General features: G+C 41.4%; 1 protein-coding gene across 1 annotated transcript; it reads left to right on the forward strand.

The window, feature by feature from the left end:
- The first annotated feature begins 1,166 nt into the window (after positions 1 to 1,166).
- Positions 1,167 to 15,391, forward strand: SEPHS1 (selenophosphate synthetase 1). The gene is made up of 9 exons (XM_053463102.1): positions 1,167 to 1,239; positions 5,942 to 6,210; positions 9,579 to 9,682; positions 10,415 to 10,522; positions 11,291 to 11,445; positions 12,420 to 12,510; positions 12,611 to 12,710; positions 13,614 to 13,826; positions 14,010 to 15,391. Exons 2-9 carry the CDS (start codon positions 6,018 to 6,020, stop codon positions 14,222 to 14,224), a joined length of 1,179 nt encoding a protein of 392 aa, XP_053319077.1. The 5' UTR covers positions 1,167 to 1,239; positions 5,942 to 6,017; the 3' UTR covers positions 14,225 to 15,391.
- The last annotated feature ends 6,255 nt before the right edge of the window (positions 15,392 to 21,646 follow it).

The following is a 21,646-nucleotide window of genomic DNA, read 5'->3' on the forward strand; positions in this document are numbered from 1 at the left end:
GCAAATACAGGGTTTGTAGATCTTATTTAGTTGATCTATACCTTCAGTGCTGTTTCCAAGTGTTGTTTATTTGATCTATACCTTCAGTGCTGAGTTTGCATGTGATTCCCAGTTGATCTATACCTGCAAAACTGGGTTTGTGTGTTAACCTGTTGGACTATACCTGCAATGCTATACACGCAAGTGTTGTTTACATGTGTTGTTTATTTGATCTATACCTGAACTACAGGGAGGAAGGAAAAGAGAGGCGTGGCTTAGTGAATAAGGGGACAAAAGGAGTCTGGGGAAGAGTATGGGAGAGAGGACCTTTCAAAGTCACAGTAGAGTCAGGAGGGAAGACTGCACTAACTCTCACAGTCTTCCCCTAATCTGCAGTCAGCATGGTTTTTTTTTTGGTGTGGGAGCGGAGGAAGTGATTGCATGCTAGGGTGCAAATGAAAATAATTGCCTAGGGTCCAATTTTTTCAATATTTAATGGGAAAATGTTTTTGTTACAAATATTGCACTATTAGCTGTCTTTTTTTCCTATATTTAATGTATTTAAGGTACATTATTGTTACCAGTGTTTCCAGTTATATATTATTGTGCTTGTTTGCACATGCACATAAATAATCTCTAATTAAAACTAGATTTATTCTCTTTCTTTTTTGTCGAGGGGGGTGCCAGAGAACTAGTCCGCACAGGACGCCTGAACACCTAAGGCCGGCTCTGGACAGAGTAAATGTGTTTATGTGGCAGGGTAAGTGTGTTTGTGTGACAGGGTAAGTGTGTTTGTGTGACAGGGTAAATGTGTTTGTGTGACAGGGTAAGTGTGTTTGTGTGGCAGAGTAAATGTGTTTGTGTGGCAAGGTGTGTGTTTGTGTGACAGGGTAAGTGTGTTTGTGTGACAGAGTAAATGTGTTTGTGTGACAGAGTAAATGTGTTTGTGTGACAGGGTAAATGTGTTTGGCGGGGTAAGTGTTTTTGTGTGCCAGCGTTGTGCTGCTTTCATAAGTGCCTCAGCTGAGTGCTTCGTGTACAGTCCCCGGGAGCGCTCAGTGCCCTGTGATGTATATAACGTGTGCACTGGGTGCTGAGAGCTCGGCCGCGCGGTGCATTGTGGGTGTACAGGAGTCTGCGGAGGGAGGCGGATGGAGAGCCGGTAAGTGAGAGGGAGGGAGGAGGAGCAGAGGATTCACAGGGGGAGGGAAGCCGCCGCCGCTGTTTAAAGGGGAACCGTTAAATAGGATTATAGATTCCGTGAGTAGAACCACGTCACCTCCTCGCGCGATCCGTTTGTTCGGGCGGTGAGCTATTTCGGGTGGGGAACAGGCCGGGCCGCCTTAAGGGCCGAGGGGACTGGCAGCGGCGGGGTTAAACTGAGCCAGCTGCCGACATCTTCCTTCCCGCCTGCCTGTACCGTGGGCCTGGAGGCTGGGAGATGCCTGTCCGGCTGGGCTGGGAGCTCTCTGCGCCTTTAAGGCGGCCGGGGAGGAGGAAGCAGCCCGGGGCCTGAGGCCCAGAGGCTCAACAAATGAATAGAGACGTCCTGTGTACACACCTAAAGAGCTGCTCTCCAGCACCGAGTCCGCACACAGCTGTAGGCCCTCAGTGCCTCTATACAGCAGCTGCCTGACATGAAGCTATGACTGGCCCTCCAGTCATACCCCTGACAGGCGCTAATAGCTGCCGTGTAGCGGCATAAAAGCCGTAAAGCTGTCCCATGTGCCCGGCGCTCTGAGTTACACAAAGGCTGTCGCTCGCCCCGTATCCCCGGTCACAGGATCGTGCTGTAGTTCGCCCCGGTCACAGGATCGTGCTGTAGTAAGCCGGCCATGCATACTATCTCAAGTTAGTTCATCACTTGTGCATCTCCCCCGCCCGGTATTTTTCTCTATCCCGCTCGTTAGTTGTGTGCATTTCCACTTGGTTTTTATTTTTTTTTTTGAAGTCGCTTGATCGGTTTAACAGCTTTACGTTTTGCAGGTATTTGTAATGCACCCAATATAGCTACCGAAGAAAATGTTATTTGGGGTTCTTTGAATGCCTCTGCCCCTTTTCATCTCTCATGCCATTAAGTTGATTAGGTAGTTCTTCCTATGCGATGAATGTATGAACAGATGTCACTTATATGACTGCATTTATCTCCCCCTGGTATGGGCTTTTGCCTTCTAACTTATTCTTAAATGTCTGTACATGTGATTCTGCTTTTTGGTAATGGTAAAGCTGAGGTTCTTTGATGCTGTCTGATGAGTCTCCTCTAACCTCAGGTGACCTCGCTGTCTTGTGTAGATTTGAGCAGAAGCCATAGTCAATATTTTAAAAGTTCTGTGGATACTTTTTATCTTCTAATCAGTTTTGTTTATAAGGAGTTCTTGTAATCTAAACCTGTGTAAGGAATTAACCGTTTGGTTGGCATCATCAGACGGTTTCTGTGTTGATGCTATAATTTTATGGTGGTTGAATAGAAATGTTGAAAAGTCTGCCCCATGAACTGTCTCTGTAAAAGTTTTTTTATATTGATCAGTGCATTAATCAGATGCATACTTGCAGTACTTCCTAATCATGGTCACGTATGGGTTTCATAGTCCATTGCAGTTGCACATGCCTTACGACAGCCATTCATTGTTTAATTTTTTTTTTTCTACCGAAGAATATTTGTCGTACGAGTGCGTTGTAGCCTTGTGTAGAACCATGATCTGTGTGATGATTTTGTGTGTGGTGGAATAGGGGTCCGGGTTGCAGTTAGTGTGCTCTGTCTCCTACAGTATTGTAGATACCTGTTCCTGCAGACAAAGCCTAGCTCTCACACAATAAAGGTCTGTCTTCTGCTGTATTAAAGGCTGTCCTGAAATTTAAGGTGTCCCTGATCATGGCCGCAGTCCTGACGGTAGGAGCGGCGTTGCATACCAAGACGCGCACACTCTTCTCCCTTTTTTTTTTTTTTTTTTGTCCTTTCTTCTGAATGCATGCTTGCCGGGTGCCTCCGTAGCCCCGCAATCTGCTTCTAATTCTATAGCATCAAAGCCAGTTTAGCTTTTTCTTGGCACTAAAACGGCATGGTTGCTGTGTGTGGTGTTTTTTTATGCAAACAGTATTTATTTTAACTGATAGAAAAGGGGGATTTAAAGTGAAAGTACTATGAGAAAATGTTGTTAAGAGCTAAATGCTGTGTTAAGTGTATACAGTAACGTGGATTAGTACTGATGGGAAGTGTTTGGTTTCATTGCGTTCCATTATCTCTAGATGTGTAGGTTGCAATTGCGGTCAGTTATGTTATATCTTTGGTGACTTACAACTCAACATCACACTGGACTGATTCTTTATGGCAGTGCCAATGAAGTCCTGTAAGGAGTCCTTTCTTCGCATAGATTTTCATGAGTCAGTGAGTCTTTCTGGGTGATTAGGACTAAGACATTCTATTTACTGTAGGCATTGTGATGAGGAGTCAGGGTGTTTGTCTAGCACATTTGGCTGAAGATAACCGCTTGAAAATGTATGCTTGGCTAATATGGAGCTGTCTAGAAACATCGCACAAAAGCTGCGATAGATAATAGATTTATGAAATAGATAATACTTTTAATCTATTAGTAACAAAATGTTGGACTTTTAAATTATTTTCTTATTAGATACCAATCTGGTGATATTGGAATAAAAAGTGTAAATTTTCTTGGAAAAGCTATTTGGAAACCAGCCACGTTGATTTCAGTACAATATTATAGATACCCCTTGATGCGTATTTAAAGGAAGCCAGCACCTACCTACAGTGGAACCTATTCTTTATAAATCCGTGAGTGTCATTGATACTGACATGATAAAAGTTCCTCTGCCTTAAAATAAAAGTATCCCTTTCAAAGTATATATCTCAAACCGACTTATACTAACTGAAAATTAAAAATACACAATCTATAGCCGGTTGCTAAAAACAATTTTGTTTTTGTTTGATAGCATGGCCGTCATGGTAGTGTTTGGGAGGCCAACCAGATATATCATTCTTGACCCCACAAAAAAAGCCCACTTTCCTATGTGTGAGCTTTCCTGCCACTGGTTAGCTCCTAAAATACTTGCCTTCTTCTTTGGTGAGGTTGTCTGGACATTAAACTGTCTATATAAGCTGTTTTATAAGATTGCCTAAATAGACCTTTAGCAAAGCTACAAACTTTTTTGCTTGGCCTCGTGAGTCCACTTAATGAAAAATTACTCTAGCCCTCAAAGGGTTAAATATATTTTTTTTACCCTCTTAGGTCTGCATGTATGCATTCAGATAATGTTTTAAATGTATCCACTATATGTTTCAGGCCATATGAAGAACAAAGTACTGTTGATATGTGTGCTTTTAACCCATGAAATCCTCATTAGTACCAATTGTGTTTAGATAATGAATTCCTTTACTATGTTTGCCTGCACTATGATTGGAAGTCTAGTCCTGGTATTTACTACTGCTTTGTTCTGTAAAGTAGAACTTTCTCACATTACCCCCAGTTTTCTACTCTCTAACTACTATTGCTCCCTTTGCTTCCATCTACTTATTTATTTAATCCCTTGATGTATTTGAATTCTTTGTTGTTGTGCTTCCCTTCTCCCTATGGCATGCTTATGTATATAAGAGATACAAGTTGGGTAAGTGGGCTCTGGAGGCTGTCCTCCTTTTGTGATCCTTAAAAGTCTTTCTATAATGTACTTGGGTTGTCAAATATAAAATAAAACACTTGCCTTATGGAGAAGTTGTATCACCAGAGCTGGAGAAGAACAGCTCTGTGGTCTGACAAGCCATGCCGCTGATTGGCTGTTTCGAGTAGCCAGTCAGTGACTGGAAACCTTCTAGAGACGACCATGTCTTCTGCATAGCATGTAGCTAAAAACAAGTTGTAACTTTTCCATTGCCTTGACGCTTAGCCAGAACATAGGATATATAACCAACAAAATAACAGGAACTGATGAAACAAAAAGGATGGAATGATTTGGGAAAATATATTCTACGTTCAGATTTTGTTTCTTCGGTATAGATGTGGCATATAACCCCATAGTTCTGTCCTTCTCTAAAGATTTAATCACTTAAAGCAATGCAAGCTCTATCAGTTACTGATTTTGCATTAATGTGCATATGTTGGCTGGAATGTCCCTTTAATAAATGAGTGTAGTAGAAATTGCTCCTATAATTTCACTGATGTACCTTTTTGGGATGCCTCTGTGATTGTATCTCTCCTCAGATCCTGATAAAATAATTTGTGCATAAACTTGTCCCTTAATTAGGAACTGTTACTAAATTATCACGATAAACACCGTAATGGCTCTAGAGATGTTTGGTTGAACAGTAAGAAACTTGTAATAACACTATGGTATCTGCTGAATAAGGGACTATTATGTGTTTGTGCAGCTTGTGAAAGTCTATAGAGGAGAAGACTTTATTAGATAAGCAGAACTTCACTAGCAGTGCCATAAAGAATCAACTCATTGTAGTGTTTTGAACTGGGAAGCCACACAACACATCACACGACTGCTTACAGTGGCAAAGATTTTTTTTTGGGAGTAAATTGGTACCAAAGTACATGACAGTATGGAGCACTCTGAGGCTCAAACATATTCACTTTCCATGGGACCTCCTCTTTCTAGTGGTGTGGATCCTTTTGGGTCCACATGTAGAAGCTTATGCTCCTCTCACACTGCCGAGTCAGATACTGGGTATGAGCCTGTCACTGGAGGGAAAAAAATAATAGAATCATCTTTCCATGTGTGTGCTAGTTGAACGTTGTTCAGGTCTGTCTTTTTAACCATTATCCTATTGCAAAAAAAAAAGTAGACTTTGGGAACCAAAATGTATCCATAGATGAAGATTAAATGATAGATACCAGGGATTGGGGATTTCCCAGCCCTCTAAACGGCACTTTACTAGTATGAGGAATAACTGATAGGATGATATTTTTGTGATATATGCTTAGTGTGTTTGTGCTTTATTTTGTAGGGTTTTCAAAAAGGGAATTGAGACATTTGTTCATTAACCAGAACGTGGGGGGCAGAAAACCATCCAGCCGTGAGCCATGTCTGTCCGGGAGTCTTTCAATCCAGAAAGCTACGAGCTTGATAAGAGCTTCCGCCTGACTCGCTTTGCAGAGCTAAAAGGCACGGGTTGCAAAGTTCCTCAGGACGTCTTGCAAAAACTGCTGGAGTCTTTGCAGGAGAATCACTTCCAGGAAGATGAGCAGTTTCTTGGGGCAGTTATGCCAAGGTTGGGTGAGTGCTAATGCATTAATATTTTCTATGCCTTAGTTACGTTATTTAAGTACTCTTTCATCTCGGATTGGCTGCACAAAGTAATTTGCCTTTTCTGCAATTGAAACCCAAAAGTGTCTTGAAAACATAAATGTCCGTTGCCTAGGATTGCAGTAATTTTATGTATGTCATTTAGTTGCTACTCTGTGAGACAATTCAAGGATGACCACAGCGTGGGACTTCACTGTAATTATCTCTGATCCGTTCATCTGAGAGGAATGGAATCATTGTCTTTAAATGTTGTCTTTTGCTTTCTTTTACCATTTACCAAGATTAGTTTTCATGATTTTTTTTTTTTTGTTTTGGTCTATACCTCTAATGGCGTAGCACTTCTATGTAAAATCCATTTCAGTCTTCGCCACTACATGCTGGTGTGTTCCCCTCTTGGAGCTAAGTTCTGTTCTGTTGGCATAGGTGCCAATTGTAGAAGCAGGGCCTTAGGCCTTGTATCATATTACTAACACAAACTATCCAGAAACATAGCGAGAACGTGTGTGTGTGTGTGTGTGTGGGAGAGAGAGCGCACTTCATTCAATCTTCTAATCTGTTTTGAAACAAGTTGCGTATTTTTTTTTTTTTTTTTTTTTTTTTTTGCTGTTACAATTTTCCAATTATTCCGTATTGTCCCTATCCATCATTTATAGAAACCTAAAATGTATATATTTTATTTTTGGCAACGTTTTTTTTAAATGGCATTTAAAAAACAAAAAGGAGTAAACCTTATTACCTGTCTGTTAATAGCTCTTTGCATCCATTACAGAATAAGCCATAGCAACTATTACATTGGAATGGTTCGAAACGCTCCTTTCTTTCTATCCATGTTTCACTTTGTCAGCAAGAATCACATGGATGAACCATCTGCCAATGCAGGAACATTGTGTTGACCAGACCTCCTTTTTTTTCTGTGCTATTTGCACAGTGATGCAAACAAAGTAAAGATTACCTGCAGACCCGGCCTCACAGAGAAACCGGATATGTGTGGCTTCGTTCCAAACGGTTAGCGCGTTCTGGTGAGGATTACAGAACCTGTCTGACTGTAGTCACCCTGTACACTCAGACACACGGCTATATTTAAGACCATTGAGGCTTTCAAGGCAAGGATACTTTACCTCTGGGGTTTATTAATGCCCTCGTGGAGAGAAAATAACAAAAAAAAAAAGAGAGAAAAAAAAAATCAATAGCAAACACGTATTATTTTCAGCGTATGTTACGGCAGCATTCCCATGTGGGAGATTTTAAGTGGCATGTTAAATACAAAAAAACATTAGTTTAAGACCGAAGATATTGATGGTTGAAATGAACCAAGTAGCCAATCTAGTCTGCCTTTTTTAAATTCCTCTTCACTTATTAAGATAGCTTCATGCGAATCCCAAGCATTCTTTTGTGCTTTTTTTTTTATTTTTTTTTTTTTATTTTTTTAATTTATTTTTTTTTTATATATTTTTTTTTTTTTGCACACTACAGAAAATGGTGACCAAGGACGTAATCGTTCGTCCTATAGGTTGGCATTTCCCTACCGGTACATAGGAGATCACGGGGTGATCAGCAGTAGGCCGTATTGCTGGCTTTAGTCTAATAGATTTGAGGAACACTCGTGCCATCATATGCACTTTCATTTACTTTCAGAAATGTGTGTGTGAGTGCGTGGCAGAATGTAATTGTGCATATGAGTGGCTTTATCCCCCCCCTCCAATAGGGTCATCTCATATTCAGGCTTGTTCTTTTTATTTATAATAATAATAATAATAATTATAATTGGTGTTGACAAAAACCTTTTTTATATATTTAATTTTGTTCCAATAACCTTCCTTTATCTGCAGACGTAGAGGATACCATTGTTAGTATGTGATATTTTGGGAGACTTTTCCTCCTCAATCTCCTTTTTATGTGGATGCTGGTGACGGTAATAATGTCTGCAGTTACCGTATAGGGATTTTCTGTTACGATAGGCACATTTACTGATCCATGCTGTTTTGGAACCAGTATCCAGGGTAGTATGTAGCAGTACAACATGTCTTGGTGGCACAGCTATAGGTTATTAAAACTGACTGTGCGTTCGTATGGAAGCATAGCTGTTTACAGCAGTAACATGGAAGTTGTACAGTATGTTAACCCCTTCGTGACCAGGGGTTTTCCTGGTCATGTAAGGAATGTTCAACTTTTTTTCTGCAAGTATAACCCTTCCAGTATGATAAATTTTTTAAGAATAATAAATAAAATCACATTACCTATGATCAGCCTGCAGGGGTTCATTTGGATAGAGCCTCCGGCAAACTTTTTACTCTGTTTCTGACATATCTGCATTTAAACTGCTCAGACTGAAATGTGGGCTTTCTCTGTTGCTTCTGATAGACATCTTTAGCACGGAGCCAGCGATGCTAATATGACGGTCTGATCTCCTGTGTACTGGTGGGGACATGACCCTGATGGTGCAAAGACAATATGACGTATTAATGACCTTTTAGACCACTTATAGAATGTCATAAAGTCACAAAGGGCTTAAGTTAAATCTGAAACTCCCATGTATGCACAAATGTCAACGTCATGGATTTCAGATATATTGTGGGAGGTCTCAAGCAATGCTCCTCTTCCCTTATCTCCATGCTTGATGCTGATGCTGTCCAGAGAACACCCCTTCATTCTGATTGTCTCCTGAAGAGGTGAAACACGTCAGGTTGGCTCCAGTCACAGCTGTGAATGCTGCATTTCCCGTTGGTATCGGTTTGGCTCCTGTTGTAATTTTAAGCCTCTCATTAAAGCCGAAAAATCTGATCATTGGGTTATGGTACTTATAATGTGACATAGTACCAATTTGAAGAAAAATGGCAACATGATTTTTTTTTTTTTTTTTTTTTTTTTTTTTTTTAAACGAGAATCAAACCAGATTTGACTGGATATGAGAATTCCTGTGAGCGGATTGGTGGCCTCAAATACTCTAACAAGGCTAAATGCAAGGCCAGCAGGACGTTTCCCATTCAATGGTCTCTAAAAAAGCAGCCTTGGATAGTAAATAAAATAAATAATGCAACCAGTTAACAGTGTCAATGTATACGAGGAAATGAGTCTGCCGTTTTTGGTAAAGCGTGGTCTGTATGTTTGGAGACGGTGGTAAAGTTTGAAGGTAAGATGATGAGTGCTGCAGTTTGAGGATCTGTCCATAGGATAATCAGTCCCTGCTTATCTCCATACATGTGACTGCTTCGGGAAAGGAGGAATAAATCATAGTGGTCTAATAAAAAAAAAAAAAAGTGTTTTGAATACAAGAATGATTGCATCTGTTATGCAGGAATATTCTTTTTCGTAAGCGTTTAATATTGATTTATTTTTAGGTATTGGTATGGACACGTGTGTCATTCCATTGCGACATGGTGGCCTTTCTCTGGTTCAGACTACAGACTACATATATCCTATTGTAGATGACCCTTACATGATGGTGAGATTTTTTTTCTTTCTATTAAGTACAGTTTCAGATGAAATAAAACATATGTCACAGTTGGAGCAGACCTCGCTGAACAGAATCTGTGTCGTGGCAGAAACCCTGTCCAGCGGTGGCTGCTGTCTTAGTAACCAACCCCTACAAAATCACTATTCTTTACACAGGATCTGCCATAAGCATGAAACATTTAGGTATGGCTGCCAATGTGTTAACCTCAAAAGGCCTTCATCAGTCTTTCTTACCTCTGTAACCTGATTAAGCCCCCTTCTTCCTCCTCTTTTTGAAAATTCCATAAAGTAGATTAGTTAAACCTTGAACAGCCCCTTTTTAGATGTGCTGGAAATCATGACTTTTTATGTCCGTACAGGCACATGTATAATAAACACACGGACTTTGACATAAGACACTTGGATCTAGCAGGTACATGTGTAGTTTGAGAATAATTTTATCAGGATTAACTTGGTGACTTTCTCAGACACTTTCTTCAAATTTTGCAGTTATAATAAACTTGTGATGTCCTTTTAACTTATTAAAATAAGCGTGTGTTGTAGACATATACTTTGTGTGCCACTGGGAGCTGCCTTCTTGACTTCTATTCACAGAGAATAGATAATTAATTCACTGTCCCTCCTTGGTACTGGCTGCTCATGTAAGGGTAGCGAGCAGAAGGGAGATATATATATGTATCATAATTATGCTTTATAACTAACTTTATCAACTCTTTTCTAGGGACGAATAGCATGTGCAAATGTGTTAAGCGACTTGTACGCAATGGGTGTTACAGAATGTGACAATATGCTGATGCTTTTAGGTGTCAGCAATAAACTCACTGATCGGGTAGGTTTTCTTATTCCTTCTGATATTAAGAGAACTGTATACATAACTACAAATATTGGACATATAAGATATTGGACACGGGTTAAGCTTGAATAATGGCAAAAAGCTATCTACTATTAGGTGTCTAGGGACTCGGCAGCTATACATTTGCTGCTTAATTCCAAATGAGTGCAAAACTGATTTAATAAACCAATAACAATAATGAGTGACAAGAAAAAAACTGACTGAAACTGAATTGTTATATACCTCTTCAGAGTGTAGTCAGTTGCCAGGGGGTGCTTAGATTGGGAGAAATGGGAGTCCCATGTTTGCATTAAAAGAGAGCAATAAAACTGAAAATGTTCCACGACATTAACACATGTAATTTGGACTACTCTAAGCCAGGTCCCTCATATAACTGAAAGTTGTAGAATGATTCTCATTAATTTTGGTGAATTTTAGTTTGAAGTACCAATTTGCTATGCATGATTCACAATGGAGTTATTTGGATTAATGCTTAAGATACGATGGAACAGCAGAAAACCTGTAGCTGCTGAAATGTGTCCTTTCACAGTAATAATCATATTGGCTACAATTTAACTATTTTGGGCTACTTTGTCAAAATCCATTGTATCTCCTTACTCAATCCTCTGAACCATTTGTGGGTGCGTGTTTTATCCATTGCCGATTTATTAACCAGCATTAAAATGGAAACTGACAAGATAGGAGAAAACGGTATCGTAGGTACAAATAAGAATGGTAGTAACTTTAATTCTGTTTGCACTGCAGGAAAGAGACAAGGTGATGCCTCTCATAATCCAAGGCTTCAAGGATGCAGCAGAGGAAGCGGGCACCTCAGTAACGGGGGGCCAGACAGTATTGAATCCCTGGGTAGTTCTAGGAGGTGTAGCTACGACTGTATGTCAGCCTAATGAATTCATCATGTAAGTCTGAATGCCACGATTTTATTATTTATAAAATATATCAATGATTACTTATACAATATATTTATAATTTTGTGGTAGCCGTATTGTCAAGTCGTAATACTAAATATGGGAAATATAAGTGTCAATTAGTGAACGGTATTCAGGCGAGGCATTAGAAGGAAGGGTGTTGCTGAGTAAGATTGTCATTCAGCGCTTCGCTTAATGTAATCAGAATGGGTGAAGAATAGAGAAGTTAGGGTGTGTTGATGAAGGTCGGAATCCAGTCTATTCTGTGTGGCTATGGGATACCGGTAACGTTGGCAGCTATTTGGAAGACCTTTTTTTCCCCTTTACCGTTTTGGAATGAGGTCTCCCAGGCTCACATCTAGTCTGCGGAATTCCTCTGCTGTACAACTTTTTCTTAATATGGGCTACATCACATACTATCCTGTTCAACCTCAAAATCTTAACTTTATCTTAAAAAAAAAAAAAAAAAAATCTTGGTTACATTTTAGCTAGTTAATGAAGAGTTAAGATGCATTTTATTAAAGGGTGCAATTTTTTAATTGTGCATGCGTTCTGTATCTCAGGGGTGAACCTTCCTGGAAAGTTATGTATAGCTGACATTGTGCACTACTGTCTACTACCAACAGAGGGCAATCTAACACAATTCCTGGTTCCTAGCAAGACATAAAGCAGGCAGAATGGTGTCAGACTTCATTGTGCATTATGAAGGACCAGCCTCGTTGGGCTCTTGTAAGAAAGAAAGAGGCCCAAAGTAAAGTAGTCACCCAACCCAATAAAATAGGCCCCAAAATAATAGTTCATCCCCCCCTTATTAATAATGCATTATGCAGGCCAAGCCTTCTCGCTGGTGTTTCTCTTCATAGTGTGTGTCAAAACTCCCTTTTTAATTATTGTAAACATCACTATTATTTCCTCCCGAAGTTTTAACCTGATAACAGATTACTTTAGTTTTTATATCTGTGCAGGCCAGACAATGCTGTACCAGGAGATGTTCTTGTGCTGACCAAACCTCTAGGAACCCAAGTGGCTGTAGCTGTCCACCAATGGTTAGATATTGTAAGTCTATGTTGGCTATTATAATAATATATTTAAAAAGTTAAATAATCAAACTAGCTTTTTAATAAATGTGTTGGCATTTTTTTTTCTAACAAACCAGCCAGAAAAATGGAATAAAATCAAACTGGTGGTCACCCAGGAAGATGTGGAGTTAGCATACCAGGAGGCGATGATGAATATGGCACGACTAAACCGGACAGGTATTGAGAACTCTACTTTTTGTATTTTATCTATCTATATATAATTTTTTTTTTTTTTTTTTTTTTTTTGTACAAAATAGTGATTCTGGCACTGAAAACGTCCTGTCACTTGTGTTGCTCAGGTTTATATCTTCCACACCAGACCTCTCCTCTGTGTCCCCCAAAGGAGTGCATGGGCAGGCCAATTAACGCAACAAGCAGCAAGAGGCAGCTTTACAGAAAGATTGATGCTTTAGAAAAACCAACTCGATACTGCTCTATATAGATATGCACATACTTTATATGTGTGTGTCATTTGATATCGGGATATAGATATAATATAGTGTGTGCAGGCATACGTGGCAAAAAAAGTCTTGGAAATGTGGACAACGGGTCTATAACAACTTTAAATGTTGGGTCTCTGAATAGCCTGGGAATCTTCCCTAGGTGTCTCTGCTGATCACAAATGAGAGGACTGTGGGCAAAGTGTACTAAACTCTACTAAACTTTCATTTGGCCATACATTTGCCTACAGAAGAGTCCAGGTTGTCAAGAAACAGTCCTAGTGGGTTCCCTAGCACAAGCACTGTACTCTAAACAAACAATCACAGGTTTATTTTTTATATTTTACTGGTAGACATATTGCAGATGGGTGCCGTTTATACAGACAGCTACATAAAGAAAAAACACTTGCATAATTTCTCCAATAGCTCTTGTTTGCTATGTTTACCTCTGGGTATGTGTATATCTAATGTCAACATAAATATAACAATGTGTGCTTTTCCAACTCATTACATACTACTTGGTGACTGCTCCAGTAATGTATGGTGTCCCGTTTCTAATGTAGTTTGTTCAGTGAATAGCTTTTATTCAGTAGTCTTAAACGATTCACCCCCAATGTTCGATATTGTTCTCTCGTTTCAGCTGCTGGGCTCATGCACACGTTTAATGCACATGCTGCTACCGATATAACGGGGTTTGGAATTTTAGGGCATGCACAGAACTTGGCGAAACAGCAGCGGAATGAAGTCTCCTTTGTTATCCATAACCTGCCAGTGTTGGCCAAGATGGCCGCTGTCAGCAAAGCCTGTGGGAATATGTTTGGCCTCATGCATGGGTCTTGTCCTGAAACATCAGGTGAGGTCACAGTTGGGGTGATCTGATTACCCATCGTGTATGTACTATATGATCTCTGCTGTTCTTAATTCTATTGGATCATGGAATAAAATTTCAGACATTGTGTTCTGTGAGGATTGTGGGTTGGTGCGCCCCCCAGCTTGCAGATGGTATGTAATGACCTATTTACTCTTTCCTTTACAGGCGGTCTCCTCATATGTTTGCCGAGAGAGCAAGCTGCACGCTTCTGTGCAGAGATCAAATCGCCGAAGTATGGAGAGGGTCATCAAGCATGGATTATTGGCATTGTAGAAAAAGGCAACCGCACTGCCAGAATCATAGACAAGCCACGAATCATAGAGGTTGCCCCTCAAGTGGCCACTCAAAATGTTAATCCAACACCTGGTGCCACTTCTTAATCAAGGCTAACTTAGATCTTTTTTGTTTTTGGTTTGGTTTTGTTTTTAAATAGACCCTATTCCTTACCATCATACAATTTAAATAATTGTAAAGAAAAATATATATATATAAATATATATCATTGCGTCTACCCATTCCGTGGCCTTGGGTCAAACTTATGAATGGGTATGATTTAATACATGAAAAATCCATATGCCTTTTTTGTTTTTTTTCCTTCTTCCTGTTACATTAACTGAAGATGCACCTAATCTTGAGGCAGCTTCTAAGTTGAAGAATGATATTGTTATCCGATACAGTTGATTCATTTTGAATCTATAGACACTTATCTCTTGCCGCGTAGGCTCTTTTTTAAAGGTGCTTTCACTCAGCACAGACATTGCCATTGTAGTGTCAAATAAGCAGTTAGTGTCTTCATTTATATATGTGTATTTATCATTATTCGTCTGACAATGTTGGATGCCTTTGGAAGTCCTATCGAAGAGGCAATAAATGGGCTGTGGGTATTGACATTGGAGGGTGCATGATTCCTCTTGAAAGACTTGTTTATTTCGGCTGGGCACAAGATGCCTCGTACCCTCCAGTTTTATGTTGCTTAGCGGATTCCTTAGTCTTGGTGGTGATGAATATAACGCCTCTCCCTATAATCAACATTACGAAGCCTAAGGGATGCCCTACTATGCTTAAAAGCACTTCTGGTGAAGAAGATGAATCTTTCTTTCGTTCTGGCAATAGTTACTGTATTAACAATTGTTTTCTTATCAGTAGTAAAGGAGAATCTCCTGCAGTGTGGTAAAGGTATAACTAGTTCATACCACTGGCTAAACAATTAATAAGGTCGCCTGAGTCACTTAAATTCAGTCATTCTAAATGTGCACACTCGTAAATACAAAACACTTTTTAAGTATAATCAATAACCTTTCTGTTCTGTGGTTGCTAGTGTTTCATACATTTTTTTTATATTTTGTATAGTGATTACATGCCTTTATATTTTTTTTTTCCATTATAAATCAGCAGCTGTTAAGTAGTTGGTAGCTCTTTCTTTTCCTATTTTGGTGCATGAGTTTGTGATCTAATAAAATTGAAATTGACATTGCCAACATTGCAGCTTAAACTCCAAACTTGTTATTCAAATAAATATTTAATTTTTTTTATTGCTCTTGTACAAATGTGTGGTGTTTGTTTTAATTAGATGTTGTCGGTATTGATGCATTCACAATCGTGCAGATTTATTTTAGTCTTACTCATTTTCCATCGTTAAATAAATAAAATTTTTCCTGTCATATAGTGTCAGTACCACGGGGTGTCGCTCTTCCTAGGGACAAGGACCTAGAAACGAAGAGGTTAAGATCCCCTCCTACTCCCCCTATAATAGCCCCGGCAGCCCCAATACCTCCAGTTCTTCCTTGTCAGGGACGGACCTTTTTCTTCCTTTCTGGTGGGGCACACGGGTTGTGTCCAGGGGGATTCCTCCGATTGCTCCCCGGGTGGTGAGCAGAGCGAGGTGTACCGTCCGCATCGGCGGACGTTACGGAGCTGCATAGCCGCCGGAGTTTTTATGCCGGCAAGAATTTGGAGCATGCGCACAGCGGTGGAACGCACGCCAGAGGGCGCTGCGTTCCACCAAGAGTACCGAACACGCTACTGAGCATGCGTGAAGCAGTTCTCTGGTTCAGGGCGCGAAAACTTAATTGTTTTCTCATATTTAAACCTGTGCTACCCAGTCTGACAGCAGAGGAGCTTGTCAGCACTGGTTTTTCAGTGTCACCAGCCCCCCCACACGGATTGAGGAGTTGTAAGGTAGGATTTGATTTAATCTTAACCCTTCAAATCCTCTGCCCTGTATATTTTTTTTTTTTTTTTTTTTTTTTTTTTCCTCTTTGTATGTTAGATGTCTGGTCCGGTTTCACCAGATAAGGAGAAATGTATTACACCTGCTCCAAAAAAGGCTGTGGTTAAAACCAAACATTTATCATGCACTGAATGTGCCTGTCCTTTGCCTTATGGTTGTAAAAAGAAATTTTGCAATGCCTGCTCCGCTGAGAGTTTGGCAAAAGAAAAACATAAAGACATGCAGTCTTTCTTAGGCTGGTTCCAGGACAACCTGGCGCAAACGTTTGAAACGTTTAAATCTGCAGCAGTTAAGCCGGTGGAGCCCGTAAAGGCTAAATCCCACAAACGTAAAAGGGAATCGGCTTCCCCTCTGTCTGATTGGTCCTCTGGAGAGGCCTCTAGTTCATCATACTCGGCTTCATCCAGTGAAGAGTCAGAGGATGAGTCCAGCTTTCCTCCGCAGGAACTGCGTAAATTTGTTAAAGAGGTTTCACGGCTGTTTCAGGATACAGACCGGTCGACGCACCCAAAAGGGTTGCCTATGCTACCTAATATGCAAAACCTCATGTATAGGGAGTGGCATAATCCAGGCAAAAGAGCTTTCATCTCGAAGCACTTTAAGCAGCTTTTTCACCTTCAGGGTGATGAGAAATGGGAAGATGTCCCTTCAGTAGACGTCCAGATAGCTCAACTTTCTAAACGTACTACCATTCCCATTAGTGAAGTCGCTGGTCTCAAAGACCCTATGGATAAGAGGGCAGAGACATCATGTAGACGGGTGTTCCAGTCATCAGGTTTCCAGAGTAAAGTGGCGTTATCTAGCGCATCTGTGGCTAAAGCCCAAGGTATCTGGTTGCAGTCCTTAGAAAGTAGTCTGTCGGACGCTATGGATGACGGTTTGTCTAAGTTATTTAAGAACCTGAAGCTGGCTAATAGCTTCCTGGTGGAAGCTGCAGAAGAGAGCCTTAAACTATCGGCCCGTAATATGGGTTTGTCTTCCGTGGCAAGAAGAGCCTTATGGCTTCGCTCTTGGGCAGTAGATACTGCTTCAAAGTCTACCTTGTGTGATTTACCGTTCGAAAGAACCAAGCTATTTGGGTCTCCCTTGGAGGAGCTGATCAGACATATGTCAGATACTAAAAAGGCACTTCCTCAGGATAGGAAGAACAGATGGAACAGGTGTTTCCAGTATAGACCTTCCAGGCCTTTTCAACCGGTGTTCAAGACTCAAACTTTTCGTAAACAACACGAGAGGAAGTTTCAGGAACATCCTAAGAAACCCGAGGGCAGGAAGTTCTGACGGTGTTGGAGGTCTTTTGCAATGGTTCCTGCCAAGATGGAAACAAACCACCAACAGCTCCTGGGTCCTCAGGATCATTGCGGACGGGTACAGGATAAAATTTTTCAAAATCCCACGTCCCCTTTTCCTGATTTCGTGCTACCCTTCTCAGGTGAAGAATTCAGCACTGTTTGCCGAAAGCCTTACCCTTCTCAAAAAAGGTGTCATAGAGCCTGTTCCAAAGAATCAGGAGTTTCAGGGAGTCTATTCTCGTCTCTTCCTGGTCTCAAAGCCGGATGGGTCCTTCCGTCCAATTCTGGATTTAAAGAGGGTCAACGCCTGCATTCCTTACCGTCACTTCAGAATGGAATCCATTCTCACTGTTACCCACCTATTAAGGCAAGGGGACTTTATGGTTACGTTAGACCTAAAAGATGCCTATCTCCATGTGCCTATTGCCACAGCCTCAAGGAAATATCTCCGGTTTGCCATAAGAGTCGGCTCAAGGCTTCGTCACTTTCAGTTCACTTCTCTCCCTTTTGGCCTATCGTCAGCTCCTCGGATTTTTACAAAACTTTTAACCCCGGTTGCAGCAGCTTTGCGAAAAGAGGGAATCACAGTTGTCCCTTATCTGGACGATTGGCTTCTAAAAGCAGGTTCCTCTCAAGAACTCCTGTCACATCTCAGGTTTACGACCCGATGCTTGGAACAACACGGATGGATCATAAACCACAAGAAGTCCAACCTTACCCCATCCACGAAGATCCAGTTTCTAGGACTCATAGTGGATTCCGTCTCGTTGAGGCTGTATCTCCCACATTCAAAGATAAGAAGAGTAAGGAATTAGGTTTCCTTTTTACAACAGAATCCAACCCTTTCCTTCAGGATGGCTATGAGTATTCTGGGCAGCCTTACGGCTTGTATTCCAGCGGTAAGCTGGTCCAAGGCACAATTGAGACCCCTTCAGTGGGACATTCTGCAACAGTGGTCCAGGAGTCTGGAGGATCTGGACGTCAACTTCAGGGTATCCGAACACGTCTTACTCCGATTGAATTGGTGGAAAGCAAAGGGGCGCCTCGCCCGAGGGCGATCTTTTCTGCCACGTAAATGGGTCACTCTCACCACGGATGCCTCCAAGGTAGGCTGGGGAGCTCATTGGAACAGCCTCTGCAGTCAGGGCAGCTGGTCCTTGACCGATCAGACTCAATCTTCAAACTATCGGGAACTGAAAGCTGTATTCCTGGCGCTCAAGACATTCGGTCCAAGATTGCGGGGAAAAGCTGTACGAATTCAGTCCGACAATGCCACCACAGTCTCATATATAAACAGGCAGGGTGGCACCCGCATTCCAAAGCTCCAGGCCCTGTCAGACGAGCTCATGCTCTGGGCCCAAAGGAATCTAGAGGATTTAGCAGCAATGCACATCAGAGGAGTGGACAACGGCCTGGCAGACGATCTCAGCAGATCTCAGTGCTCCCAAGCAAACTGGTCCCTGGACAAGAGCGTCTTCTCTCTCCTGGTTCAAAGATTCGGCCTGCCAGATATAGACCTTATGGCGACCAGGCAAAACAGCAAATTGCCAATTTTCGCCTCCCTTTACAAGCAGGACAATCCTCCCCTGCTAGACGGAATGTCGGTGATTTGGTCTTTCAAGATGGCTTATGTGTTTCCTCCAGTAGCGATGATTCCTCGGATCCTCCTCAAAATTCGGGTAGACAAAGCCAGAGTATTAGCCGTTCTCCCTTATTGGCCGAATCGAAGTTGGTTTTCGGAGCTGCTCAGTATGGCGATTTCAGTATGGGAACTGCCAATCTCCTCCCGTCTTCTGGAAAACGACAACCTTTCCAGGGATGTTCTTCTGCGATTCAGATTGACGGCCTGGCTGCTGCAAGGATGATCCTCCAGGGCAGAGGCATTTCCGATTCTATGACAGAGGTTCTCCTGAGTTCAGTACGAAGATCTACGTCCGTTATTTATCTTCGAGTATGGAAGGAATTTCTTCACTGGTGTGTTACACAAGGTTTGGATTTTTCCTCTCCTTCTACGAGTTCCATTCTGGACTTTTTGCAAGAAGGTTTTTCGGCGGGTCTCACTGTCTCGACCCTTAAAGGACAGGTTTCAGCCTTGAGTCATTTTCTCCTGTATGAATTGGCTTCACAAGTTCTCGTCAGGCGTTTCTTCAAAGCAGTCACAATTCAACGACCACCCAGACGTGCACATTTTCCTTCCTGGGATTTTACATTGGTCCTTCAGGCACTCTGCTCCGAACCGTTCGAACCTTTAGAAGATGTGTCTCGCAAGTTTTTATCTCTCAAGACGGCATTTTTGGTGGCCGTTACTTCGACAAGGAGGGTCACTGAGCTTCAGGCTCTTTCCGCGGCTCCAGAATTTACAATTTTTCACCAAGATAAAGTCGTTTTGTACGTCAAGCCTTCTTTTTTGCCTAAGGTCATCTCTGAATTTAATGTCAATCAACCGTTGATTTTACCCTCCTTCTTCCCGTCACCTGCTACTCCGGAAGAAACGCTCTGGCACACTCTAGACGTCCGCAGAGCTCTACGGATTTATATAGACCGCTCTACTTCTTTCCGCTCTACGGATCAATTGTTTGTCAATTATTTTGGTAGATGTACAGGCCAGGCGGCCTCCAAGCGCACGATATCCCGATGGGGCTTTCCGACACTATTCGCTTAACCTACACTCTCAGCGGTCAGGTTCTTTCGTCTCGCGTTACTGCTCACTCCACCAGAGCTATGGCTACGTCCTGGGCTGAGAGGTCTTCTGCATCCCCGGAAGAAATATGCAAGGCAGCCACTTGGTCTTCCTTTCACACGTTTGTCAAGCATTACCGGCTAGACATCTTCTCCTCCTCTGATGCTGATTTCGGGCGTAAGGTGCTCCAGGCGGTTACCTTGTGACTGTATTCCCACCCAGAGGGGGCATCTTGCTATATCCCCGTGGTACTGACACTATATGACAGGAAAAAGAGTAATTTTACTTACCGTAAATTCTTTTTTCCTTAGTATAGTGTCAGTACATATTTCCCTCCCTTCTCATTTTGTATTAAAATTATTTGTTGCAAGCTATCTTGTGTTCTTGGTATTTACTGGAGGTATTGGGGCTGCCGGGGCTATTATAGGGGGAGTAGGAGGGGTTAGGAGGGGATCTTAACCTCTTCGTTTCTAGGTCCTTGTCCCTAGGAAGAGCGACACCCCGTGGTACTGACACTATACTAAGGAAAAAAGAATTTACGGTAAGTAAAATTACTCTTTCTTTGTCTGTGTAAGAATGTGAAACACTGGATGATGACACGATATCAAATGGCATCGTCTAAGTCTCCACTGATTCGCAGAAAAATGAAGTAACAGAAACCTAAAAATATGAGGCCCTAGAAAGATAAGGACACCGAACGAGAGCCTTGCTATTAGGGTCACTGTTAAAGTGAATCCGAACACTGATATGATGGAATGTGCAATTTATATGACTTTTGAAGTGAGATATGCTTTAATGCATATCTGACCGCACTGCCTATTTGCATTAGAATGCCCTTTTTTTTTGGAAGAAATATACTTGCGGTATTTAGTGTGTGAGATTCTAAAATAGATACAATTTCATCAATACTCCGCGTATTTATGAAGTTATTGTACAGCGCGTGTGTATATACATAAATATATATTTACGTAATTCGCCATTACGAGCCCGAAAGCAAGTGGCAGGGTATGCTGTGGAAGCTTCTATCATTTCCTGTAGCAAAGAAATTCAAGACTCCACCATGGGCAGGAAAGTTGATGATGACTGTCTTCTGGGAAAAAAAACTGGTATGACGTCGGGAAAATTGCATCGCAAAGTAAGGTGACTGTAGAAAAGTGTTGTCGTTTGTTTTGAAATGGCGTTTAGAACAAGTGAGGAAACTCATGTATATTTAAAGTGTTTGGCAAACCTAGAACCGACAGGCTACGACAAGCCGATACATTAGGTGAAAGGGCCTTGCCCATAAGCTTGCAATCTAGAGGGAATGGGGTATGGAGAAAGGGGTGAGATATTGTATGTTATGGAAAGCGTGATCTTTGTGTGAGGCTTCTGTTTAAGCCTTTCACTTGGTTGAAGAATTAGAATTACAGAGGAAAGTAAAATGACAGCATTTGTTATAGTAAAATTCAATATACATTGCATATCTTAAATATGTAGATTTCAGTCGGGCAGCTCTTGGGTTTTAGGTCCTCATGTATAATGCGCGTTATAATTATACCTGAATGATACAAAGGCTTTATGTGACATGGCTGCTTATATGGCTGTGTGTCTCCAATGTATG

The sequence above is a fragment of the Spea bombifrons genome, chromosome 4 (assembly GCF_027358695.1).
Source record: "Spea bombifrons isolate aSpeBom1 chromosome 4, aSpeBom1.2.pri, whole genome shotgun sequence".
Taxonomy (NCBI): domain Eukaryota; kingdom Metazoa; phylum Chordata; class Amphibia; order Anura; family Pelobatidae; genus Spea; species Spea bombifrons.